General features: G+C 45.7%; 1 protein-coding gene, 1 long non-coding RNA gene and 1 other non-coding gene across 4 annotated transcripts in view; 2 read left to right on the top strand and 1 right to left on the bottom strand.

Annotated features, from left to right (window-relative positions):
- Positions 1-12,122: 12,122 nt before the first annotated feature.
- On the bottom strand, positions 12,123-16,824 carry LOC102062585 (uncharacterized). The gene is made up of 4 exons (XR_012579684.1): positions 15,043-16,824; positions 13,622-13,792; positions 13,035-13,132; positions 12,123-12,250 (listed from the first exon to the last, which is right to left on the bottom strand). It is a non-coding gene; the product is annotated as an uncharacterized LOC102062585 (long non-coding RNA).
- The window catches only part of HS1BP3 (HCLS1 binding protein 3), a 56,848-nt gene continuing 45,366 nt past the window's right edge, over positions 16,073-27,554 (top strand). Inside the window, exons 1-2 of one of the 2 annotated variants that reach the window (XM_005485104.4) lie at positions 16,073-16,359; positions 22,281-22,446. In XM_005485104.4, coding sequence (XP_005485161.2) covers positions 16,316-16,359; positions 22,281-22,446 — 210 coding nt within the window. In that variant the 5' untranslated portion in view covers positions 16,073-16,315. Of the gene's footprint in view, positions 16,360-17,570; positions 17,764-22,280; positions 22,447-27,554 lie in introns of those variants that run through there. The other variant, XM_074538039.1, reaches the window with a different exon arrangement.
- Positions 16,096-16,177, top strand: TRNAS-AGA (transfer RNA serine (anticodon AGA)). The gene has a single exon. It is a non-coding gene; the product is annotated as a tRNA-Ser (tRNA).

The following is a 27,554-nucleotide window of genomic DNA, read 5'->3' on the forward strand; positions in this document are numbered from 1 at the left end:
TTGCACAGGGCTTGCACAGCCTGCCCATGGGGTTGGCATGGCTTGCATGACATTTGCACACCCAGTGTGTTCACACGGGGCCTTGCACACACCACCCCCCTCCCCAGCAGCTAGTGACCCCCGGGAGCCTAACCCAGCTGGGGCAGGAGACAGGGGAAGGGCTCGCAGAGGAAAGCTTCATTAACTGTTATTCTTCTGACAGCCCCTTTTTAAATCCAGCCTGATGCTGTTCAGATACTAAAGGTCATTTTTAAAAACCATCTGACAAGACCTCCCAGCCCTGAGGCTTCTCTCCCCCCTGGCCAGGGTGCTGAGGCTCCACTCAGGAGCCCTCCCAGAACCAGAACACGGCAGCAGGGCTCAGGGCATCTCTTCCCAAAGATGGGAATGCTGAAAAGCACTGTCTGGTCCTGACCCACTTAATCCCACCTCAAAGAGCAGCCCCAGGCTCCAAACTGTGCTCCTGATGCTCCCACTGCAGCGCATGGCAGCACTCATGGCTGCCCAAGGAAGGAGTCAAAAGGGTCAGCAAAAGGATGGAAGGATGGTGGGATGAGGACTGTTCAATGGGCAGACAAGTCTATCCATAAACCTCCAGGCTTCTTGCAATGGTTTCTGGAGCATCCTGCCTGGAACCATTTCACACAGTCAGTTTTATGGGAAACAGTGAAAGGGACAAAAATGGTGAGTGTGGGCCCCAGTCCTACAACGCTTCAGCCTCAAGCTCCAAAGTCTGCACATCCTCCTGCAGGTTGGGATGCATGTTCCCGCCCTACAACTGTGGAACCCCAAGCTCCACCAAAGTCCCTGGGACTGGAACTGTCACTGTCACTGCATTTTTGATCTGTATGTTTCAAAAATTAAAGTTACATTGATGCAACAGACAGCTGTGCCTCCTGATCGTTCTTCCCCCACAACTTTTTTTGCTCACAGACCAGTCCTTTTCTCAGCCCCCAGTGTGGGCACCAGAGCCAAATCCCTGCCTGCTGTGAGCTGGCAGAGCTGAGCAAGGGGTTCCTGTGCATCAATGTGCACCACACCATCCTTGTCCCTGTGTGCAGCTGTCCCCATGACAGAGCCTTGTGCTGCTGGGTGACAAGGGGCAGACCCCTGTGCTCATTGTCTGTATGGAGACCCAGACACAGGCACACAGACCCCCACCCAACCCCAGTGACATGGACACATGCCTGTGAGCACCAGAAGGCACATGAACACACACACACACACACAGGTACCCCAACCCAAGCAGCAAATCCTGCCCAGCTGAGCCAGAGGGAAGATGTGAAACCCCACAGCTCATCCTCCCAACCACACAGTGTCTATCGAGACGCACAGGCACTGACTTTCCCATCTGTTCTCCATTGCAGCCTCATTTAAACCCTTTTGGGCTTTCTTGAATTTCCATCAGCCCAGCCCAGACCAGCTGCAGGACCTTCCCAAGCCTCCTGAGCCCTGCACAGCAGCACAGCAGCTCCTGCCCCCAGTCCTTCCCTGTGCTGGGGATGGGCTCCCTTCTCTCCCACTGAAAAACTTTTGTGCATAATTTCACCCTGGCAAAAAGCCACTGTCTACCAGCCCCCTTCCAAACCCAAATTAGCACGCTGCTGCAGCAGCAGAAATTGGAGAGGAAAGGCTGCAGTTTTATTTTACAACTCAATTAGCAAGTTTATACAGAAAAAAACACCCACATAACTGAGGGAGATTTTCTGTCCGTTCAGCTTCATCAGTAAATAGGCTGGTTCCTCCTGAGGGCACTCCCCACTGCTGTGGGCACAGCAATGTGCTCCTGCCCGTGGGGCCCCTCAACCAACGTCCTGATCCTGGCTCCAGCCCTGCTCACTTGCTCCATCTCTTTTTGCTCTTACACTTAAAAATCCTCTGAGTATCTCCATCATGGGCTGAAAACACAGTTTTGAGACTGTCCTGACACCCTGTTCACAGAGTATTAAATCAGAAGTGTGCCAAAACCTAAGATGAAGATAAAGGGCCACATTTGCCTCTATTTTTTCCCTAAGAACCAGTCCCAAGGAACATGAAGCCAATGGCTGTATGCCCAGGAGGGATCCTGACTCCTGAGATGGCTTGCACCAGGTCCCACCACAGTCTCTCCCTTCCTTGACCAATAGACCTTCTGGTCAGGTTTCTGGAAGGAAGGGGACAGTCTTCTCACTAAGCCAGTTTTATTACTGGGAACATTTTTTGCATGGTGATTGCTTCAGGGTCAGGTAGGAATTATTCCTGCCTGGCTGACATTTGGGCTTTTCCCCTCTGTTGCAGTCTCCCTTCCTGAGCTCCCTATTTTCGTGCCCAGCACTGCCCTTGTCCTTCTGCATTGTCCATGGCAGCTGGGTACCTTTGTGTGTGAAGCACTGGATCATCTCCATGTTCAGGGGTTGAGTCCTGGTCATGGTGAATCACCCTGCCATGCTACCTCCTCTTGAACAGCTATGGGCAAGAGCCCAGCCTGGTAGAAGGGCTGCCCTACTGATGCTCTTCATCACAGGTGTGAATTTGATTTAACAAGAACCCTACCAGGCATGGAAGACCACTTCCCAAAGTAGGAAACTGAGGCAGAAGTGAAATCCTCAAGGAATAACCATGTGCCTCATGTCTCAGCCACATTCCCAGAGCTCTGCACCTTCCTTGTTAGCAGCCCTTTCTGATGGAATAGAAATAAGCTGCAGTGACAAACCCCCTCCATACCTCAAAAGTGGAGGTGTTTGCAGCTGTTAGCTGAGCCAGTGGGGCTCCACCAGATTTTCAAGTTTTGAGCAAGTTCAGTGATCAAACCATTGATGCCAGTGGCTATTTGGAAGAGTGTGTTTTCATGTAGTGACCACACAAGAAGCCTCTTGGGGCTTCACTTAACAAATGTCTTCTAGCGAGATGGCTGCAAGTGACGGCAGGGCCAGCTCAGCAAGTAGCTAAGCAACAGCAGCATTTTCTTTCCAAATCTTCAAGCAACTCCTTCCAAAACTTACTTAAACTGAGGCCAAGCTGAATTCTTTCTGATTGTCTGCTCAGGGATAGCCAGGGAAGATAAGACAAATCAAGGTACAAACTCCATGCATGAAACATCAGATGGATTCAAGGACCCCGTAGGCTGCTCTGCTTCAGGCCCAGAGACCTGACGTCAGCTCAGTCTGGCTGCCTAAAGCTGAGCTTGTCTCACTTCACTTTCTATTTGAGCAGTTTGAGCACTGAGCTCTAGCTAGGGGACAGGAAATGCTTTGTGGAGAGTTCAATCCTTCTGGAAACAAAAAAGCTTCTTGAAAAAGGCTTTCCAATATCCCCTCAGGGAAAATTGTCCTATTCAGCATCTGGTTGACAGAGTCTGGCATAAGCCACCTGAAAATAGTGAGTCAAAACACAACTGAGCACTCAGTCAATTAAAACAAATTTTAAAAGCTGACTCTGCTTTTTGAAAAGTGCAGAGTCAGCAAGTAATTTGTCAATGCACCAGTCACAGATGCTGGATCATGGTGATGACTCACCACAAGTGTCCTCATGGTGGTAGTCTAGGCCAGCATCTGGTTGGAAGGGGTGGGATTCACTTCCCTTCATTTTGGGTTCCTTTTCAGTCTAACTAATCACCTTCTTCCCATTACTAGTTCCTGGAGGGAGACCAGTACCTCCAGAAAGCAGTTCCTGCAGCATGAACACAGAGCCCAGCTGAGACAGCTGCCACAGAGGTCAAGAAAGCTGTCAGCTGTCTCCTCCCAGCCCTGGATGAACATGCTGCAAGGGGAACATGCTACTGTCCTACAGCTGTCCTCAAGCTCTGCTCCATGATTCCTTATTCTTATGTATTAAATCCTTTGATCTCCACTCAGTCTTTTTTTCTCTCATCAGTTTCCCACATCACATCCTCCCCAGCTTCTTGTCCTCCAGCTCCCAGTCCCTTTGTCAAGGCTCCTGAGATCTGGGGGCATCAGGGAGGAGAAGGGGACACCTGGCTGGGAGAGTATTTGCCAGTAGATACCCAAGGGAACACCAGGAAAGGAACAGAGTACCTCACCCTGATCTTTCCAGCTCCCAACTCTTCCTAGGAGATTCCTTCTCTGCCCTCTCCCCATCCCTTCCAGCCAGTGCTGCTCATGACTGTTGTGTCAGGCTCACTTCTCTGCCACTTGAGACAGAATTCCTCCATACAAAACCAAGTCCTTTGCTTCCCATTGCAATGCAAAGTCTTACCACCAACTCCAGTTATGGGTCATAACTCCAATAATAACTCCAATTACCTCACTCATAACTTTCTGGGTGCAGCGGTTCACCACTATGAACATAGAAGGAAGGTGTCTGGGGTTTTTTTCCCCCCTTTAAGTTATCCTCTTATGCTTTGGTATTGTTGTTACCTTTTTTCTCTCATTAACTTCAGTGTTCTAATCCCATGCTTTTATTTTCTGCCACAGGCCTGACAAATGGAACTGAATTCTGGCAAATCTGGTTTCCTGGACAGTTACTGGGGACACCACCAAGCCCTGGGTGTTGGCTGAGGTGTGCAGATGGCCAGAGAAGACCTGCCACCCTAAGTCTAACCCCAGCACTCCTCTGTGTCTGCTGCTGCGCTGGGCTGTGAGGAGGAGGAGGAATGGAGGAAGGTGGGTGTGTGGGTGGGGGGAAAGATGTGGTGAAAAGTTGTGTTTGATTGCAGCTTTGCATGGTCTGCATCACTCCCATCAAAGCTTGTCCCTGACCTCCCTGCCAGGGCAGCATGTCCTTCCATGACACACATGGGGTGTTTGGCCCCACAGGAGAGATGGATCTCACCTGAGAGGCCCCACAGACACCAGCACACACCATGGGGCAAACTGAGCAGTTCACAAACCAAATCTTACCACTGATACCTCCTGGTCTCCTACCCAGTTCTGCATTTTAACCCCACCATTTCTGCTTTCCTTTTCCATCTTGCCTTTTCCAACTTTTTCTAAACAAAAATTCATGCGGTGTGCCTCTTTCTCCTTCAGCTGCCGAGCAGCATGAGAAGCTCGGAAGAGAACGCATCCCACGGAGCCATGGCCCCGTCCCAGCTCAGCAGACGGGCCGGGGCCGCGCTGGGATCGAGCATCCTCTGGAAGCGTGCATTCCTGGGAAGGGCTCTCCCAGGGCAGGAGCACCATCTCCTGGAGAAGGGATTTATAGCAATTCGGCTCCGCGAAAGGCGTTTTCCAAAGCGCGGGTGGGATGTGGAAGGCACTCGCAGTTCGGAAGGCACCCACTCCGGTTTCTCTCCGCGCAGGCTGTGAAATACTCATAAAGCAACCCAGCACAAGTGTGTCCTGTGTAAAAAGGAGGGAGATGGAAAACTGGCTGCAAATGGGAACACATTTTGTGGGCACATCCCTTTTCCTCTCTGCTCTGCATTAGACAGACGAGTGTGAGTTGCAGGATCAGGTGTTAAAGTTTTTACCATAGGTGTGTCAGGTGAAGTTGCATTTTATTTCACATTTGAGACTGTCTCAAACAGTCACCAAGTTCATACAAAGAGAAAATCACATCTTGCTTAAGGAAGGGTCCTTTGCAAAGTTTTGAGGTGTAACTTAGAACAAGCTTTCTGCCTATGTATCTTTCCATTGGTAAATGCAATAAAAGGAGATATATGCATTGTATTACATCCTGCAGCTCCTGCAGATTTATTTAGTTCTCTCACTAAAGTTAAAGGCATGCCTCTGGACAGGGACAGCTGCATGGATGGAGCCAATGACACACATCAGTGTGGAATGTCAAGTGCCCTGTTGGGCATGACCTTGATTGTGTGTTCACAACTGCCTATCTCAGCTCTCTGCAGACAAGCTGGTGTAGGCTGACATCAGTATTTGGGTAGCATCTGTTTGTGCCTCAACAAGAAAGGCACAGACCTGTTATTTATAGTAGGACACAAAGATGATCCTAGGGGTGGAGCACCTCTCCTATGCAGACTGGCTGAGAGAGCTGGGGCTGTTCAGGCTGGAGAAGGCTCTGGGGGGACCTCACTGCAGCCTTACAGTACCTACGGGGGGCTCACAGAAAAGAAACAGAGCCATTTTTTATACGTGCAGACAGGGCAAGGGGGAATAGTTTTAAACTAAAAGACGAGAGATTTAGATTTGATGATAGGAACAAATTCTTTACTGTGACGGTGGTGAGGCACAGCCACAGGTTGCCCAGAGAAGCTGTGGATGTCCTGTCCCTGGAAGTGTTCAAGGTCAGGTTGGATGGGACCCTGAGTAACCTGACCTGGTGGAAGGTGTCCCTGTCCATGACAGTAGTGGGGGAGAACAAGATCATATTTAAGGTCCCTTCCAACCCAGGCCTTTTTATGATTCTATGATTTATATTTAATGCAGGCAACACACTTGCTTTGCCTTGCCCACTTGTCTGTCCTTACTGATCAGAACACTTATGCACAGGTTCAGGCACCTGAGACAATACTAGATTCTTTAATGTGAATATATGGTGCTACCTGAGACATCCAGACCTCCAGCTGCTGCCTCAGAAAAGTGGGGGGGCTTCTAACCTTCTGCCTCATTGACCAGCACGATGTCTACAGACTTTTTCCAACCTAAATGATTCCGTGAGTCCTGAGCATCCTGCAGAGAAACCCCAGGTACTTATTTTAGCACCTGAGCACGTGAAAAGAAAAGATCTTTTGAAAAGATCATCAGAATTTAGTAGGAAAAAAATAAAATAAAATGGACTTTCTGACACTGAAGAAATCCTTGAAGAGCAGAGCACCGTGTGTGGGTCACTTCAGCAGTGTACAGGGAGGTCTGCTTATTTCTGTGGTTCACACATTGATCTCAAGGTTAGTAAGTCAAAATATGCCATTCTGGGCTCCTTCATCTGTGTCCAGAAGAAAAGTACAGCTCAAAATACTTAATATGACTGAGTCCTGTATGAAATGAAATGAAATGAAATGAAATGAAATGAAATGAAATGAAATGAAATGAAATGATTGTTGGGATGGCAGCTGCTGATTTGCTAACCAGCACTTCACACTTGGAACAAGGAGATGTTAAATTCTGCCTCTGTCCTTTCTGTAGGGCCTCACCCCACCCTGCATGCAGATTCAGTCTTGGCTGACAGTTTTTATAAGAGTCAAAGGCACAAGGACACTTAAAGGTTATTCTGGGCCTTGATGAATTACCAATGTGGAAACTGCAAATGGACCCAGATCTGAATCTTCTCTGCAGCTTTTTCCTCTGAGTCTTCTCCACAGTTTTTTCCTCTGCACAGTACTGGCTTGTGGATGCAATATTTATAAGAGAGGTTATGAATATAAAGCTCATGAGCTCTTCAGGCAGACATAATTGTGCAAGTAGAGGTAGCCACTTGGGCCACATCTATACATGTACACGAAATGTTGGTAGGAACACTCATTGGTACCAGGGTCACGTGCTGTGGATCAGCCTATGTCCACATGGATAAACTCCCATCATCTCCAAGGCTGATGGTGATGTACAAGCTGTCAGCTGAGAAAGGTCCCCAGCCTCTGTAAACAACTGAACTGCCCCAGGAACTCTTCATCAGGGTCTGAGTCCAAAAACACACCAGAGACCCTCATAACTCTGTGACAATGCTGAGCTGGCTCCCTGGCATTATTTAATTTTATTGTATAAATGAAAGACTGGAGACCCTGGAGATCAGGGCGGGGTACCTGACAGGCTTGTGTATAGAAAACCTAGGTCATTGTCAGGATTGTCCGTGGCCCTGCCTTCATTCCTTCAAAAGCTTATTCCAGCATGGCTGGGCTGCACCTTAGCCAGCGAAGAAACAGTGGTTTTGCTTGTTGGAAGAAAGGTCTGGGTCCATGGTATTTGGTGGGGAGCTGAGAAGCTGGCAGCAAGAGCACTGAAGAACACTGCCTTGGGAAGGGCTGGTGGAGATCCTGGGACAGCCACACTCCTTCCCACCTTAGTTTTTCTCTCCCTTCTGCAACAAGTCCCTGATTGCTCTTGTGGGCAGCTTGGGAAAAGAACTGAGGAAATACTAAAGTTGTATTTACAACCTTGCACAGGATTGGAATGGATGTTCCTGGTGGAGTGTCAGGAAGGAAGAGCACCTTCCATGCAAACAGCCTTTTTTTTTCAATTCCTGCATTTCCCAGTAAAAATACTTCCCAGTTCAGCACTGCCCAGACCACTTCCCCAGAGTGTGCAATGATCAGGTAGCAATTACCATTCTGGTTTTGTAATTGTAGCTTTGAATGCCCCAGTGACTGATTCCAGCTTAGGCTCCATCGTATGAACGAGGAATAAAAACAACTGGTTGTAGGACCAGCTTGAACAATGTGCTCTCCCAAGGAGACTTCATTTCCATTCTCCTCAGGATGATTGTTTCTCTCACCAGGTGGTGGTTGCTTCTTGCACTGGAGAAAACTGAAAACTTGACTCATGAGAAAAATATCCAAAATGTTTGCTACACCACTGTACCCTAAAAGGCTACAGCTCTTTCTGGGGACATTTTACCCTCTGTCATTCTGAAGCACAATCACCCACTTCTCTAAAATCTCCAACACCCATGGAGGACCACTTTAGTGTTCACTGTTTTGGAGGAATGTGATAAAGTATTTAGGATAGATTCATTTCACTTGATCTACAACATGAGATTTGTTAGACACACATCAGCTGTGCCATTCCTTGGATCAGAAATTTTCCTTTTGTCTATTGACTACAAAGCCAGTCTACCAGATCAGCACAGAGCAAGATGCTGTGCAGGTCAAAATCTAATTTAAAGCAAGAATAATCTCCCTGTGTGACACTAGATAAGCAAGTAGTTACTGATTCATAACACCTTTAAAATTGCAGCCACAAATATCTTAATTAAAAACCCATGAATGTAAATAACCATGTCCATATTACCCAGAATCTGTTCGCCACTTTCTAGGTAAGCATCAGAGCATCTGACTCAAAATGCTTGTTGTAAAGTATCTGTGGGCTAAACTCAGCTCCTGAAAGAAACAGCAATGCCCTGGAAAGATGCTCACCTTCCTACTCCAGCTGTGTATGAATGGCTGGTTGATGAGATGGGTTGTATTGATGGTGCTTTGAGACAGAGGCATCTTGCAGATCTCCTTGGACAACTGGGTCGCTCTATCCTGGCTTGCTGTCACCTAGAAAAGGCTGGGCCATTGAAATGGCTCTCATGGCATCTGCCAAATTAGTTATCTTGGCTTGAAAAAAATGCAGCAGAAGCAATGTGACTCAGTTTACCAAAAAGCCTGCATTGTACTTGCATTTTATTTCCATCACATTGGAGGTATACGAGAAGTGGCTGGTGAGCCAAATCAAACAGGTATCTGCTGAGTTTATGCCTTGGTTTTTCCCTTAGAGGGACACAAATCCTGGCCTCTCACCGACTGAGCTGCCAGGTTTTTACAGTGGTTGGAGGAGCTGAAATTTGTCCAGCCATTCCCTCCTGTGTTGTGCTTGGTTAAAATGGGTCATTGAGTCACTGCAGTGTTTTCCAGTGGGGAGCAGCCACAGAGACTGGCAGATACAGGGAGCAACAGACAGAGCAATGGCACACATCTTTTTAGGAAGAGGTGCTGAAGAATAACATACTAACACCCCTTCACCTCCCAGCCCTTTTTGTTTTGCTTGCTAATTCCGAAAGTTGAAATTTTTCCTTTTGGGAGAATTTCAGTTAGGTCCAGAATCACTCATAAAAAATGGAGGAATTGTTTCAACAATGACCCTGAAATGTTTCCTAATTTTAGAACGAAATCCAGGAACAAAACCTGGCCAGCTCTGACCAGGATGGCTCACACTGCGCCCTGGTGGGCAGTTCAGCAGAGAAGCCTGGGTCTCCACCACTCTCAGCCAGCCTTTACACTTCCTTACACAGTCAGGAATCTGCATACAGGGAGTCACTTCCACACTTTCACACGGTAATGACCAACCAGGAGCCAACACTAAAACCAAGCAGGCCTTGGGCTCTTGCTCATCTCCAACTAAATAACTTAGCACAAACATAAACGCCTCCAGAGCTTATTTGGTGGGAGTGAGGGAAGTGATGGTAAAATCCTTGGGCTTCGGTCAGGTGTGTGGTGAAGACAGACTTGAAAATCTTGGCAACATATTTAGGTGGAAACTTGTGCAGTTATTGACTGTTCCTTCACTTTTCCTGGACTGGGGAAATACTTTCCATTGCTGCTATGTAAAGACTTAACTACCCAAAACCTATGGTTTCTTTGGGGGAAAAAAATTAAAATCACTGTATCTCTCTACTGTAGATGTGGTTTTTGAATAATAGAGATAACTTTCTGCATTTTAGGGTTTGGTTTTATTAAACTGAGGGAAACCAGGAAATCTCATCTTTTCTTCCTCACTGGCTACCATGAAACTGATCCATGATTTACCTAGTACACCCAAATTTAAGAGAGGTGGAATTTTAATTCCAGGGCTGCGGCAGGTCAAGAGCCAGGCTTATCTTTCAGTAGGGATTACCTATGGTTTATACTAGATTATTCCTGACATGTGGCTCATCATATTACAGGTTAAATGTTTAAAGCAGGGAGGAAAGCATGAGGCATAATGAATAACACTCTATAACTCTGCTCCTTTCTCTCCAGAATAAATCTATACTGAGTTTAGGAGGTGTGTAGATTAAAAGATTGCCATGACAGGCTATCAACAACCTTACCACATCATATAACAAGAGTGAACTTTAAATCTACCATTTTGGCTACCTTTGAAACTCACTGAGAAGCCCAGTCCTAATATAAAATCTCCTAGTGGTTCACATCTGGGTTTTGTAATTGTCATCTGAAAACAAATAGTGTTAGGAGTGATAAGTGAGTGATCATCTCACTGGACTCTTAGCACAGCCTTTTTCAGTAATGAAATTATATTGCATCTCTCCCAGATCAAGGCTGGAAAAAAATTCCATGTTCAGCTTTTAAACTGTGTTTCCATAGCCGATTTATTTTGTTTTTAAATATGTTCATTTGCCCTTGCTTTTCCCCCCCCATTTTATTTACTATACCCTAAGCAGGGCTCTGATTTCCCCTCATCCTGCCATGATTACAGCTAGAGTCCTCTGCCAGGGATTCAAAACTTGGTGGACAATTTCCTCTGGGCTTATAAACCCACTGTTGTTCTCCTGCTGCTTTGAGGAGATGAAAAGCAAATCCATGAGCTGCCAAGAATCACAGCCAGGCAGGGATGCAGTGCTGCAGGAGCCGGTCCCTGCTCAGTGTACAGGAGACAGACATGACCCTGGGATGAGTTCATGGGGTCACACCTTGACCCTGATGGAGACCCTTCATCTCCCCGTGCCCCTGTGAAGAACAGAGAGGGATTAAACTGTAGGACTGCAGTCCATTTGCATTGAACAGGATGAACAGACCCCAGCCACAAATCACTCAATATTCTAACAGGCTCTGAGAGGTTTTTCTTCCTTGCTTTAACCCTTTATGGGACGTCAGTGCCTGCTGGAGATGGCTGGTGAGCAGTCCTCAAGCACAGGTGGCAATTCTTCCCCTTTTTCATACCACTAGATCCCCCTGCTTCCGTGTTGAGGAAAGCGGCTGAGACAACCCCTCTAGGCTGTGTGTCAGTGAAAGTTAACAATTGGGAGTAAATTGTGTATCAAAAGTAAGTACAGACATCAGTCCTAAGTGCAAACACATCACTGACTGACTTTAGCTCTGTAGAAAATCCCAGTGTAACTGGTTGTGAGTATGAGCTGAGGGTTACCCTGGAGCTGGGATTGTGTGTGAGTGAATGGTGCCAAACAGGGGTGGGCAGTGGGCTCCCAAAGGGGGAGTGCCACGGTTTAGCAGATGCTATGAAGACAATTAACTCTGCTGCATGCAAAACCAGCCCGATGAGACACAGCTGGGGCCTGCAGTCAGCACCAGTGCCCATCCCGTGTCCATAGGTGGTATTTGAGTGCTCTCTAGTGGACAGAAAACGGATCAGAGGCGAACAAAACTGATGTGCTGCTGTCCCTGAGCCTAAACACTTTCAGCTGAGTGTCTGAGCATTATGTCTGTAATACCCACACACCATGGGCCTGTGCCAAGCGTCTGGGAGCAGGATTTGGGAGGGGGCCCAAAGCCAGATCTCCCTGATCTGTGACACTTCAGGGCAGAGGTTTGATGAGAGAGCAGTGCAGGGTGGCAGGGGATGCCCACCTCACCTGGAAAGAGCTTCACAAGAACCACCTCTCCCTCTTTACACTCTTTTTCAGTGCTTTTCCTTGTGTTGAAGGAAACACCTGCAGTTCCTGCTCTTGTGTGTAGTCAGAGGTTAGAAGAGCAGAGGTACTGTGGAAGGAGAGTAGAAATATTGGTCATGGAAGGGAAGAGAGAAGTGGGGGAAAATTATATAAACTCATTTCCCAGCTGCTGCTGAGCCTCAGGAGCCCTTTGCTCTGAGAGCCCTACCAGTGCTGGACATAGTAGCTCTGAGGGAAAATATTCTTGTTTCATAGCACAAAGTGATAAGCAACTGGGTAAAGTGGAGACCTAGACTATGTCAGTGTGAAAAACCAAGATTATCAAGAAGTCAGATCAGGACACAAGGCATAAAATAGTTATGTAGTAGGGATTCCCAGACCAGCAGAACCATACTGAACCCAAATGTTCAAAAGGTGTCCCAAAATCATTACATTTATAAGGATATTGTAGTGCAGTTGGGATTTACTTGTAGTAGGTATCTGAGTTTTGAGTTCTAAGAATAACTAATTTTCCTTTTGATTCTGTGAAATGACAGCTAAAAGATTTTTTATGGTGGTGGTAGTAAAAGCAGAAACAGACACTTGACTCATGAAACAGCAATACCTCTAGTTAAAGAGGTTACGTGCATCTTCCCATAAACTCTTTGTTTAAAACCTGGCTTCTCCATCACCTCTGTGTACGCAGAGATATCTTAGCCTTCCTGGACAATACCATTTTCAGCATGAGTTCCTCTTACATGGACACTTCCCAATGCTCAGACATCTTGAAGACAACAAAAACCTCCTTCAACCTCCTATTGAGCTTAATTATTTGTCTCCCACTCATTCTTTTCCTTCACTTTCTAGAAGCTTTTGACAGAAATCAGACTTACCTTTTCCTGGAGTATCTTCTCTCACTTGGAGCAGTCATCTTTGGCCTTGCCTCATTTATGCAGAAACCACAGAGGGTCTAGTACAGTACCACACATACCTGCAGTAAAAGAACGTGCATTTCTATTTAGGCAGTCATTCTATGCAAATTAATTAATAGTTTTGCTACAGAGGCTATGCATAAATTAGGCTAGTAAATACAGACTGCATGAATATGCTGATTGAGTTTGTTGAGGGTATGGAAAGAAAGGGAAAATGAAACTGAAAAAGAATGGATAAAAATAAGACAAGCAACATACCATACCCGTCAGTACTGCAGAGTTAAGAGGCACGGAAAAAAAGCCACAAATCTCAAAGAAAATAGTCCTGAAAATTCAGAGAGTTTCTTTGTCTTTCCTTTGCTCATAAAGAATTTAACTGAGGCAGAAGGGACCATGAAAGAGAGAGAAATAGCTGAGGGTAACTAAGTAGTAGGTAAGAAAATGTAAGTTTACAAGTGATGATTATTATTGGCATTGGTCCTCAGATTCTTTGGACATACTTGTAGGGGGATAGAATATAGTAAATAAAGTATAGAATGTAATCTTACCCCCTAAAGAGTTGCAGCTGGGTTAATTACTGAGGATTAGGAGCAGGCCTGATGTTAACAGGCCATAGCCAGTCAGAAGAGTGTTATAAAAGAGTGGGTTGGTTGGCTGAGGGAGCTGGAGTCAGTTGGCTGCTGTGAGGACAAGGAAGAGTCAGGGCCTGCAGGAGCTGCCTGCAAGAAACATCAAGGAGGTATGAAACTCTGGCAATATGGAACCTTTGTAATGTAATGATAATAGAACCCTTGTAATATAATGACAACACATTCTCCCATAGGCTTTCCCCTGCGGGTTTCCAGTGGCTAATTGAGTAAAAAAATTGGTTAAGTGGAAGAAATTTTCTGTGTAGCATCCAAAGCAACATGGGAATCAAACTTCAAGTATTCTGGGAGCTTGCTTTTCAAAGAGGAAAATTGATGCCTGGCTCCTGCAGGTAGCTCTATTGGCATGTTAGTTTTCTACTGACAGGTTTGATCTGTGTCCACCTTTGATGCAGAGGTTCACTCTTCACAGTCACCATCTGAACAGACCTTGCCCTAACCTATATGGGAAAATCAGCTGATTATTTCCACAACTTCAGAGGTTAGCACCACTGGGGCACTTGTTTTTTATTCATATGTTATGATGGTATGGGCTGTGGAGTTATAAAAATGCCCTGTATGAAAAGACTTGTTAGGAAATCAGGTAAATAGGCAGTGCTCAGACTTCTCCGTGGGTGCACAGACGCAGCATACACAGAGTGGCAGCTCACTGGGGCCAAGCAGACATTTCTGTTTGGGGAGAAAACCCCCAGCTTTTGCAGCCCCTTCACCGGCACTTGGCAACATCTGGAAGGACACTGCTCAGTGAGCATGACAAGCTTCAGTGGGAGCTCATGGGCTCATGAGCTGCTCTATTTTTGTTGTCTCAGATAGCAAACTGCCAGCTGCTTACTCCTTGTTACTATCTGAATAAATTGCATTATCCAGGAAGTCAAATGGGAATAAAAATGCCATTAGAGAAGCAATTTGTTTAGCCATAAAACTATTCATTATAAGCTTTCAGGAACTCAACCCCAGGGTTTTTTAACCCTTCAGAGGCCACATGAGAACAATTAATGTTCCAAAAGCACTTTCTGGTGGCTTGCAGCATTTCTGGAAACCGCAACTCCTGTACCAGAAAGGCTGCAGCTGGGTGGTGGTGTTTACGCTCTGCTTAACAAAAGGTTTGTAGTGGCAGAGAGAGAAAACAATGGGGATTTAGAAAGTAACACCACCTATGAAGTCTCCCTTTTGTTTTGACTCGTAGGTTTCATGTTCCAGATTTCTTGTTTCACCACAAGCATCAAAAGATTTTTCTGTGTCTGCCACTTTGGATCGCTCTTGATTTTGACATTTTCATCACTCCCAAACTCCTCCAGGGTGAAAAATCTCAATCTACTCACTAGGTCCTCTTTCAAGGGCTGCTCCTCTCTGGAGAAAGCTGCTGCACACCCAGTTGAGGTGCTGAGCCTGTTTGGAGGCCAGCTGCACTGATGCAGTATCAGCATCTGTTTTTTATCACTTTTATAATATTCCCTGGCTGTGGTTTCTGTCTGTGCAGAGAAGGACAGCAGAGCTGGTGAGAAGGGTCTGGAGCACAAATGTGTTGAGGAGCAGCTGAGGGAGCTGGTGGCCTTTAACCTGTAGAAAAGGAGGCTCAGGGGGAACCTCATCACTCTCTACAACCACCTGAAAGGAGGATGCAGCCAGGCGGGGGTCTCTTCTCCCAAGTAACAAGTGATAGATGAAGACAGAGCCTCGTGTTGCACCTACAGAGATTTAAATTGGATATTAGGAGAAAAAATTCTACACTGAAAGGGTGATCAGGCATTGGGACAGGCTGTTCAGGGAAGTTGTGGAGTTGCTGTCTGAGTGTCTCAAATAAATATGTGGCTGTAGCACTTAGGGTTATGGTTTAGTGGTGAACATAGTGGATGGGTAAACGATTGGATCCCATGATTTTAGGTCTTTTGCAACCACAGCGACTTTGTAATTCCGTGATTCCACGAAGCTGTGCCCAGTGCAAAGCTTTTTTTTTTTCCCAAGCTTTTCTCCCTGCAGGAGCCGTGCCCGGCAGCGCAGAGAGGCCGCGGGATAACCAAGGGCCCAGGTACGCCCAGCAGCCCGCAAACAAACCAGGGCAGCCCAGGTGAGCCGCGGGTGCCCCAGGGGCAGCACAAGGACCGGCTGCTTCCCTCTTCTTTCCCAAAATGAACTTCGGAACACGCAGCCGCTCCGAGGCGTGTGGCGGGGCTGCGGGGATGGTCGTGCCTCGGGAAGCAGCGCCGTGCCCGTTGTGTCAGCGGGAGTGCGTGCGAGCTGTTTCCCGTGAGGAGGAAGAGCGCCCGGGCATTCACCGAGGCTTGGGGGAAGTTGAGGGCAGTTTGGGTCCGGAAGGAGGAGGAATTGTGGAGTGAGTTAGTCAGGCTCACACGGCGGCACTCCCGCCCGTCGGTGTAGTCGTGGCCGAGTGGTTAAGGCGATGGACTAGAAATCCATTGGGGTCTCCCCGCGCAGGTTCGAATCCTGCCGACTACGAGCCGAGCTTCTGTTTTCCTCCCCGTGCCGGACGTTTTCTTCTCCCCGCTCGTTTTGCACCGGAGCCGGCGGCGCCTGACATCCGGCAGGACGGCGGGTCCGGCCCCGGGAAGAGAGGCGGGACCTCCTCCCGCGGCCATGGAGCAGCGCGGCCCGGCTCCCGCCGTGCTGGCCACCACCAGGTACCGTGAGCGGCCGGGCCGGGCAGCGCCCCGCGCCCCCATCGGCTGCGGCCTCGGCGGGGCAGCCCGAAGGGAGCGGGCAAGGAGAAAGGGAAGGGGAAGCAAAGGAAGGAGCGGCGGAGGCAGAGGGGAAGCCGGGTGGTGCTCTGTGGGCTTGCCCCGGGGCGCTTGTTCACCAGTTTTCCTGCATTCCACAGCCGGGGGGATTACTAGCCCGTCCTGCGTGGCCTCCCTCTCCTCTGGTGACCGCTCCGCCTCCTTTGCCGTCCGCTCCGGCGCAGCTTTGGGTGCTGTCGCCCACCGGACACATCCATGTCGGTGTTCAGGGGTGGGTGGGCTGGAATTTGGGTTTATCCTGCACATCCTGCGGTGTGCGGCGGTGTCACAGTGCTTTGGCTGGTTCCCTGTATCCCTGCGTCCCCTCCTCGTGTCCCCGCTTGCCGGCAGCCCAGGGATGGGCAGAAAGAGTTTATTCTCCTTTCCCACCTCCTGGAAGCTGTCCCCTGCGTGGTGCAGGGGCGCTCTTCTCCTTTGCGTTAAATGTTAAACCCTGTTTCTTCCTAGGTGTGGTAAAGGAATCCTGATGAGAAATACCTCAAGAAGAAAATGCTTATGGCAATCTTTTATAGGGAAATTGATAGATCTTTCTCTTTTTTTTTCTTAATCTCTATGAGATATTTGAGATCACATGAAAGCAGTTTCCTATCAGATGAGACATGAGAAGCAGAAGTGTTGATTCAGCAAGGTCCTTACCTCCTAGGACATAAATAATGAATATTTCAGTCGATTTAACTTCAAAGTCATTATTTTAATCCTTAAATATTTGGCTGTGTCAGCGATGGACTTTCCTTGAAGCAGTGGCCTTGAACCTTCAAATGTATCTAATGTGACTAACAGATGTTTTGTAGGACTGACGTTATATTAAGTTTAGCCTTGGAAGTGGAAATTGGAACACCTGGATTAATTTTACATTTAGTCGTTCGACTGAAAAAGACCCACTTGCAAATTGTCCCACTGAAATTGGAATGCTTTCAGTGATAAAATTGGGTATATATGCATGTGCGGGATTGAGACTTTAGCAAGTGCACATACTTGCTAGCTTCTGAGGTGAAATAACTGTATAGCTGTGATCTTTTCCGCTCTTTTTTCCACATAATTGTTTTAGGAATAGGATTCCTAGATGCTGTGGTAATATAAATCATGGAATCACAGACTATGCTGAGTTGGATCATGGAGTCCAACTCCTGGCTCAGCTCAGGACATCCCAAGGATCACCCCATGTGCCTGAGAGCATTGTCCAAACACTTCTTGAACCTGTCAGGCGTGGTGCTGTGACCACTTCTCTGGGGAGCCTATAAAATCTGTGTACTTGTAATTAGACCAGACAGAGAAATAAACTATTTGGTGAGTACTTTCCCTTCACTTAATAAATAAAACTAGTTGTACATTTTTTTTCTCCTTCTGTGATGACCAGGGGTGTCACAATTTGGTCCCCTCTGGAGAGAGGTTTTTGGAGCTGAGTGCTGCTGGCAGGGCTGAGTTTATCAAGGCAAGGAAGCACAGACTCTGCTCTCCTGGCCATACAGATGCTGGAATAAATGTTTCTCTGGTCCACAGCACTTGCATCTCCTGTTTTACTTTCTTTCTGGAGGTGCCTATTAGCTACCCCCCATGCTGGCCTTTCAGCACAGAAAGCAGATTAATTAAAATACAATTAAATGATTATATGCAAATCAAAAATCCAGGAGTGAACACCCAGCTCTTCCATGAGCTGTGGAAGCTGCTCAGTTCAGCTGACCTTTATAGTCTGCACTTCCTCTGTTCTGGGCCAGTCCTGCATGGTCTGATTGTGCAATGCTCTGATTCACAGCAGTGCTGCTGGTATGAATGGTCTCCTTGTATTTGGGTGAAGTGATTTCTGTTAGGAAGGTTATCCATGTGCCCAGGTCTCTGGTGAACTGCCTGTTTTGTAGACAGAAGTGTAAACTGGAGATAAGCTAGATTCAAATAAAGAGTAGAAGCAATAAACCTGTGTGTCCAGATTAAACAATGTTTTCTCCGTTTGCTCCTTTTTTTTTAAGATACAAGTTTAAAAATAGTTGGTTTTATGTGAAAGATGCAGTGAAACTGTATTCTGTCTTGGGGTTTGCCAGTGCTGATTCTGTTTGAATAACAATAACAGTATTTAATTAGTTAAAACATTAAGGCTGCTTATTTTGAAGGCATTACAAGAACTAAGGAGCACTTTGGATAGTATGCTCTGTTTGTCTCAGCCTCCCTGCTGGTTTCTGTTTGTTTAGAATCAGTTTTATATTTACAAAGAAATCCCATTGCTATAGAAGATAATAGGGTTGGGTTTCCTGTAGGGATGATAATAAAAATGATCATAAGGCCTAAAGCAAACAAAAATTTAGCTATTTCCCCTCCCTCTAATAATTTTACATGACATTTTAGCACAAACTTCTAACAACTTTAAAAGAAAAACCCTGGGTATAGATAAAGTACTTACTAACTTCATTGCAGTTTCAGAACTCTCTAATGCAGCAGCTCTTGCAGTGAAGTTGTCATTGTGTCATCTCAGAACATCTGTACGTGGTTGCTAAATGCCATTGAAGATGGTTCAGTGGTCATTACTCCTTTTATTTCTATTAGAGGTGAAAAGCAGGTTAATTAGTCATTTATACTCTGTGTTAACAGAAGTAGAATCACAGACCCATTTGAGACGGAAAAGACCTTTAAGATCATCAACTCCAAGGTTAACCCAGCACTGCCAGGTCCACACTTAACCCTGTTCGCAGGTGTTACATCCACACATCCTTTCAAGGACTGATAATCACACACTTCCCTTGGTTTGTGGGTCATTTTTAGTATGAGTGACAGACCTTTTGGCTGCCATAGCTGCAGTCACAACCTCTGAGTGACTGCACATCTGTAGAGGTGTTAAGATCTGATTATTGTGATTATTAGAGAGAGATACTTCTACCCAAATTAACATGCAAATGAGATCATGTGCTAAAAATCAATAATGCTGATTTTATTAAGTGAAATGTGTGAGAGACAAAGACACAAGGTGGGGGGAAAGGCAGAGAGAGAACAACTAAGTAGAAAGATAATCACTAGCCTTGTGGATCCAGCATTGTATTGTTGGTCCTTCTTCACCCTTTTTGGTGGTAAGGGTCCCACAAAACATAAAGTTTAATGGGCTGATATGCATTCAGGTATATATGGGTATGCCCAGGCACCTCCCCTTCAGGGTGGAGTTTTGCGCTGTCTTTTGCTACACTGTGAATCATGTACAATCCTCTGATGGAAAGACCCAGAAATAACTCTAGGGCTGCTTTGGGTGACTTTGCTGGTTTATGGCACCTTTTAAGACATGGCAACTGCCTCTCAAGCCTGTGTAGTTGAGCCTGTTATGCCCCATCAGAAGAGATAAAAAACCCTCAGGCCTACATGGGAGTGTGAATGCCCTGTGCTCAGTGTCTCTTCTTTGGAGTCATTGGACTATGGTCTCCTGCAGTCGAGCTGACCTTCAGCACAGTTCTAGGCTGGCCTTCTCCATGGACTCCTTGCAGTGTTACACTGTTCTCCCCCCACTCTTGTTTACCTCTCCTTAGGCTTGAGATAACTTAGACAATAGTACTCCCTGTATCTTATCTCAAGTCCCCATCATGTGGCTTAATTTACTGTTCATATTTCCAGGAACTCAGAGGGGCAGATGTGGGGTGGATGCATTGGTGGTTGCACATGAGGAGTTGCTTCTTTGTTCAGTCTGCCAGAGTGGGCAAAGTCCTTTGGTGACCTTAATAGTGTTTAGGGCTACTGTGAGCTGCAAGTCTCTTCTAAGAGCATATCCTCTGCTGCAGGTATATTCTAAAGAAGTGCAGATCCAGCTGATGTTACTGCAGGTGCCCTTAGAGTCAGCATTTTGGCTGCTATTGAAAGAGGCAGAGTTCCAGCTGGTGCTTGTTACTCCCAGGTCCCACAGGCTGCTGTGTGAAAGTCAGGCATCTGTGCATTCACACATGGGCATTACTGGTCCTGTGCTTTAGAGCCAACCGCCTGTAACTGAGAACAGAATTTGTCTGGATGTGTAAAGTGAAGTCCTTGACTGGCAGAGCATGGGAACAGAATCAGAGCAGACAGAATAGCTTAATCAAAACACTGGAGATGGTAGAGCTGTTATTAAAGCCCTAATTCCTTACATATGGCTTGCAAAGAGGATTGGGTACAAAACAGAGTCTGTGTCCTTTTTTATTGTTATCCTATTTATCAGGAGCTCTCAAGATATTCTCTTTAAAAGGCTTTTTATTCAAGCTTTGGATGAGAGATTCAGAGATTGTCTTCTTGGGGAAGCTCAAGTTTCATAAGAACTGATCAAGTTTTGACATGATGAGAGGAATCTTTTGAAAGATTTTTTGAACCTAGATTGTTTAAACCTCTTGAAAGTGTATATTAAGTTCTGTGCATTGTGTATCCTTAGGTGAAAGGGCACTTGTGTTAATGATTCTAAACTTCCTGAAGGAAGAGGTTAAGAATTCCAAAAGAGTTCTGCAGCCTGCAGAAAATGCAGGGAAGATGGGACTTGATAATCCTTGTGGTTAAAGTTTAAAAAGGCAGAAAAAATGTTTAATAATCCTAGTTTAGTTTTCTTTTAAGTGGTCCCATAGATTTCTCTAAAAAACGTTCACTCACACATAGATGTGTTCAGAGGATATTCAGTGTTGCAGACAGTGAACTTCTGATTCTGGCAGAATACCCAGCAACAGCGAGTGGTCTGTGGCTTGGCATGGGGTAACTTTGGGGAAGGAATCTTTGATCAGTTTTGGTTTTCAGGCTGTTGAACCAGACTGTTTATTTTGTTAAATATACCGATCAATGCTCCAACAGCAACTGCGTGGTCTTACTCTTGATGTGTGAGCACTCTAATATGACCTGGCATTCCTGTTGAAAAAAATATTATAAATATTTTCAGGTGGCACCACAGTTCTGTGGATCTGAAGCGGTCAGGAGGAAAAAAAAATGGATTGAGTAAACTGCAGCAGCAACTCTCCTGTTGCATTTTCCTCCAGGAGGAGCCATGGGTGGTTATGACTCCTGGCAGCTCTCAGAAATTAATGCTGTTTCACTGGATGTGAAAGGGTAGATAGTTCTGTTTCCAGTAGGATCTTCTGTGGCAAAGCCAATATGTTTTGGCTACTGTGCCTGTTAGGCTGTTTGGCAGCAAGACTGTGTATCAGATAGTTAAAATCAGAAGGCAGCTCTGAGGGATCATGTCCTCCTTTAACTTCTCAGTCCTGATGTTTGTCTAATTTTCCTCGTGGATCTTCACAAGTGGAAACTGCGATTGGCCCATCAGTCTTGTCCAGCAGCTTCCTTTATATTTTGGCTTTAATCAATTTCCCTGGTTGGCTCTTCACAAACCTCAAGTTGTTCTGTGCTCCTGGGAGCTCCTTCTTCCTTTCATGGCACCTTTCAGTTATTGTCTCTGTCATTTCTGGGAATGTCTTTAGATAAAGGAGAGGTGGGTAGGGCTCAGCATGGGTCACTATGAACAGACCTTTGTCTCAAACCTGATGAGAGATCTTTGGATCTTCTCACCAGCCATACTGGACTGAGAGCACTTTGAGCTCCTGCAAGTGAAGTCCCATTCTGAATGAATCCACATCTCTTCACAGAAATGTTGTGTTCCTGGTCTGCTGCCTGCAGTGGCTCCTGGCAGGTGCTTTGGGATGGAATATAGTAAACAGGCCATGTCCCAGTTAGTCTTGTTACAGAGTAGGAGGTCTTGGGAGCAGGGTCTGTGTGATGTCCTGTTCCAGTGAGAGCTTTTGCATTGATTTTCTTGGGCTTGTAACTGGGAGAGGGACAGCTAAAAGTCTTTGTGCCAATGCCTGAACTGTGTGTATTTTCTCCCCTAGGCCAATTCAGAATACACACACGGGGCTAGATTTGTCCGTGCCGGAATACCAGGAAATCCGTGGGAAGATGATGTCTGGCCATGTCGAATATCACATTGTCGTTGTTACCCGACTGGCTGCCTTCAAATCAGCAAAGCACAAGCCTGAAGATGTGGTTCAATTTATGGTAAATATTTCATCAGACCTGTGTTAGTGATCACTTTCTTAACCAGCTTTGGTTATTTCTGCCATAATGCAGCAGATGCTTCATCATCAATCCCAGCCTCTCCAGGTCAAGGTCCTTGATGGGACAACACTGTCTGTACCATTTCTGCAATTCCTATCCCATTATGCATATTACATTATCCACACAGTAATTGAACTTTTTATTCCAGGAGCTAAAAGTGATGATGGCTGTTGTTGCCTTTAAGGCATTTTTCATTATGGATCAACAAATAGAAACCAATTAAACTTTTTGTAAGTTCTGCTTCAAATTAGTTTCTCTAATATATGTATCAGTACAAGACTTTTTAGACAAATATGAAATAAATATATAGTAGCTCATTTGAATGGGTCTATTACCTGGACACAGATTTTAAAATCCTTTGTAAGAGAGGTTTACAAGGAAGCATCCATATAGCACATTATTTAGCTGGATTGTCTTTTTCACTGTACCTGCAGAGTAAAGGTTTGAAAGCACAGCACGTGACTTAAACCAGATGAAATTAATCTCATCTGTGGCATGCGCACCTCCACTTAAGCTGTTGCCCTTGTGACTGTCTGTCACGCTGATGGGAAAAGGTGCATTTAGGGTTTTCTTCTGATGGGAAAAGGTGCATTTAGGGTGTTCTGTTTGATCTTCTTTAGCTGCTTGCTGAAGCACTCCCAAGAAGTGCATTTCTCTGTCCATTGAGCATAAGGGGACACACCTTGTTGCATGCTGTGACCATCTGCTCTTTTCAGATGTTTTGGCAATAACTGTAATGTCAGAGTGATGTGAGTGTGTGGTTACCTTGTAGACCATGACCCTTTAGTGTAACTCACACTTCATGGAAGATAGCTGATAAAAGCCTGTTTAAACAGTCTGATTTGCAGATAAATATCTGGCAGTGTTGTAAAGAAATGCTTTACAACAAATGAGATCTCCTGCATTTATTCCACACCTTGTGCTATATATAACCATGGTAAAAGCAGCAATGCTGGCATAGGAGTCTGTTCTGTTCACCCTGCTCATCCCTGACTTCTTGTTCTCACTCCTGCAGTGTTTCCTTTTGTGTGCCTGTGTTATGTGGCTATTCCATAACGTCAGCTGAGGAGCTGCTCCTGGCTAAAAATGGGTATTTTGGGGCTTGTTATTCAGTACTGATTTACGCCTGTTCCTTGAGCCTGTGACTTGGACAATATCATTATAGTTTCTTTTAGGGCAGGGAAGGGCCAGACAGGGGCAGATAAGAGACAGGGATGTGCAGTTGCTTTTTTTCATGCAGCAGTGCCTGCTTATATTATGTAATTTTTCCACAAAGCTCTGTGGAAGAAAGAATCTGGCTACACCTGAGGTGTTAAACCGGACTGTGGTCATCTGACTTCATTTTGTATCATTTCAGAACAAATTGATAAAATCAGCTTGTCTATAAAGAGGAGAAACAGACTTTGTACTGCACTCCCTCTGCTTGCTGAGGTTGTCTGTTCCCATGTCTCTCTGGGAGGATTTTCAGCACTCAGTTGCTCTTCTCAAGTGAAATGAACCTTCCTGATTTCTCCTCTGGTGAGGTCTCCTGACATTTCATTCTTCATGAAGAAGATAACTGGTGGAGCCTGACGAGAATAACATTTATCTCATCAGTTACATTTTTTTCAGCTGACTAAATATGATATACTATATAGTTTGTTGTGTGAGAGTAATTTAAAACTGCGAGCTGGGAGGTTGAGGATGGATGCTTTCCATCGATTCATTCCGATGAGTCTTGTCTGTGTGTATTACTGGAGGGAACAGAGGCATTCACCTGTCGTAACTTATCTCTCTGGAAGTTGGATATTTTAATCTGAGTCTGTCCCTGCTTATATGGTCAGTGGGGAGGAGGGGAGTGATGTGACTCATCCTCTGGAAATGTCTCTCTTCTTTGACCATAAAGGGAAAGTATCTACATTGTAGACAGCTGCAGTGGGGGGCTTTAACTCCAGGCTGAAATGTGTGAGGGTCAGGAGAGTTGCACACAAATCACTGTGCACTTGGGGTTGCCCTGGCATTTTCTACCTGGCCTTCAGAAATTGTGGGTTTCCTATAGATCTCGTGTGGTATTAGCCTGCTACACACAATCCCTTTGGATACCCCAAAGCATCTCAGATAGCATGAGATGCCTTTTTCTGGGCAGAAGAGTCTGCAGATGTCTGTCTTTGGTTTTCTAAACTCCCATCCCCATCACTGCAGCGCTGTTGAAAAGGATGTAGCTGAGCATCTGTGGGGTGGGGGAACCCGCTTTGCATAACATAAATGTCTTGTCCCATTTGAGAAACCCTAAATTACTGTAGGTGTGTGCTCAGGGCTGGCAGGAGTGACAGAGGACATAAAGGCATTGGCACTGCCCTGAAACAGCCAAGAGAATACATACAGCATCCAAGGTGCCATTGGCTGCCTGTGTTCAGGCAAGTTGAGCTTCAGTCACTTTCACCAAAATGTCATTTTACAATGACTCTCATGGGAGCTGAGATACCTCATGCATGTAGGCAGATGGCTTAACCTGGAGAGGAGTGCCAGTCCTGTGGCTGCTGGGGAAGGTGGGTTGCACCCAGAGTGTCTGTGCAGTGCCCTGTTGTGCTGGATGCTGGAGCAGCACGAACAAGAGCTGTGACCCTTCCCCAGAGTTTGCAGTGAAGTGTAAGAGAGGTACCTGAGGAACAGCAGAGAACGAGGCTGCAATGGGCAGCAGATCTAACACATCAAATTTGTACACAAAGCAGAGTGAGATGAGACATCTGAAGGAGGAAGAAGAAACTACTGTGTGCCTGTTCTGGAGCAGAATGGGAGAGGGGGCATATTTTTTTGCTTTTTTTGAAACTGCCAAATTGGAGGAAGGAGTCAGTGTCACGGCGCTGAGGTAACACATAGTTTAGAGAAGGCAGGCAGGTGTGGCAGGATTTTCCTTTTCTCTGGATGCTGATTTTTGGAGTGTCTCTGTTTTGGCCAGCTGTGGAGCCAGGTCTGTGTTTTGTGGCTCCTCCTTGCCCTCTTGCTGTCCCTGAGGCCTCAGAGGAGCGGCTGCTCCCGCCCTGCCCTCGGGGCCTGCACCACCATCGGATCAGTGAGCGCTGGTTAGAGGGACCAGTGGCTCCAGCAGCTTCTCTTTTCCCTGGGAAAGGCTGGTGAGCAAGGCAGAAGCATCCTCTAAGCTGGCTGTAGTCTCCAGGATTGAATCATAGGATCATTTGGGTGGGAAACAGCCTTTAAGATCCTTGACCCAGCTTTTGATGGATCACCACCTTGTCAACTATGCTGGAGCAGCAAGTGCAATGTCCAGATGTTTCTTGAACACCTCCAGGAATAGTAACTCCAGCACTTTGCTGGGTAGTCTATTCCAATGTTTAATGACCATTTCCATGAAGAAATTATTTCTGATGTCCAACCTGAACCTCCCCTGGCACAGCTTGAGGCTCTGTCCTCTCATCCTGTCAAGATCGAGAGATGTGTTAAGGGGATGACAAAAACCAGATGAACATCAAAAAGAGACTTCAGATCTGACCTGTGAAGCCTTTACTGTGGGTCTAAACAATCCAGAGTGCCCTGTTCCCCAGCCTTATCAGGACTATGCAAAATCAGCATCACGACATCTCTAATTAAAATATTTGTGAAGAATTAACAGAATAAGAAATTCACTTCTCTGATGACATTCTAAATTATTAGAAAGTTGAGGGATTTTTTAATTTAAAAAAAATGCTAATTGTAAAATAGGGCAAATGGGTTTTAGAGCTGCATAACCTTAAGGTTATATTTGGTAATTAAAGGAAAAGTCAGTTGCATTTCTTTCAAAGGTCAGAATACTCTTGTACTATTGAAAGAGGGAAATTGGTTTTCTCTTTGGTACTGCTACCGAGGTGATATTTAATTATTGCCTGTAGATTTGCCATTTTCTGTGAAAAAAATAAAAGGCTTTGCTTTTCTTAAAGGCATTTCTTCTAGCCACACCTTAGCTCTTTTAGCAATTAACTTCTCCCTTCCCAGCCTTATTAAAAATCCACCCAGCCTTTAGTGCCTTCTCTTTGTATCTGCATCCAGTTTGATTCTTCTGTACAAGTTATTTGTTAGTCAAGTTTTTTTCAAAGCTGAACAAATAACTACTGGTGTTTGACAGGCCTAGCACAATTTAGGGAGGCATTTACTATAGAACTGTCTTCCTCTCCTAAAATGAGGGAGTGTATGAATACGTGGGTGTGTATTCATTTATGTTTTCATCATTGCCTTTTTGCATATGTTGGCTTTTTTTTTTTTTTTTTTGGGCCTCAAAATCTGTGCATTGGAGTTGCATTTTCCTGACTGTGCAGGTACGTTGTGAAGATAAATTCCTTCACCTTACGCCTTCTGTGATGTGAGAGGACGGGAAAAAATTCATGCTCAGTGTAGCAATAGGTTCAGGAGCCACTAAGGATTCATGCTGATTAAAAAGAAATATTAGAGTTCTTGCTCTTCTGCTGGGCAAAACAGATGAGGAGAACAGCATGTGGTCATGTAATTAAAATCTACCATAATGCACACTCACGGGGTCACCAAGCAACATTAATTCTGGTATGGCTTGAATTGGGAGTTTCCAAGCAAAAGCTTGGGTTGTGCTGCCTGGGAGAAGGGGTTTTGATTCCTGTACCCAAAGCTAGTGGTTGTTTAAAAGGACAGAGATGCTGGATCTCCCTTTTTTGACAGTGTTAAGTGGACCTTAAAAGAAGAAAGTCACTGTAGCCCTGGTTTTCATGAAATACTGTAAAATCAAGCATGCTCTTTGTTGGTGTGCTCTGGCTGGCAGAGGGCTCCAGTTAACTCTGAGATCTCCATTTTGTTGAAATCCTTGCAGTAGATATAAAGCATATGAAGACAAGTTTGAGGTCACAAATGGGGCAGTAAAAGGAGCTTTGAAGGGGAAGGAGGCATTAAATAGCATTAATACTGAGGGGAATCAAATTGTGCGCACAACTGTGAGTGCCAGGCTCGTATCCCGCAGCCATTCCGGTGTGTACTTTCCTGTGTGAGGCCCTTGGGAAGAGGGGGGCAAGGCACATGCATGAGATTTGAAGGATTAGTAGCAAACTTCA

Source organism: Zonotrichia albicollis, chromosome 3 (assembly GCF_047830755.1).
Source record: "Zonotrichia albicollis isolate bZonAlb1 chromosome 3, bZonAlb1.hap1, whole genome shotgun sequence".
Taxonomy (NCBI): Eukaryota; Metazoa; Chordata; class Aves; order Passeriformes; family Passerellidae; genus Zonotrichia; species Zonotrichia albicollis.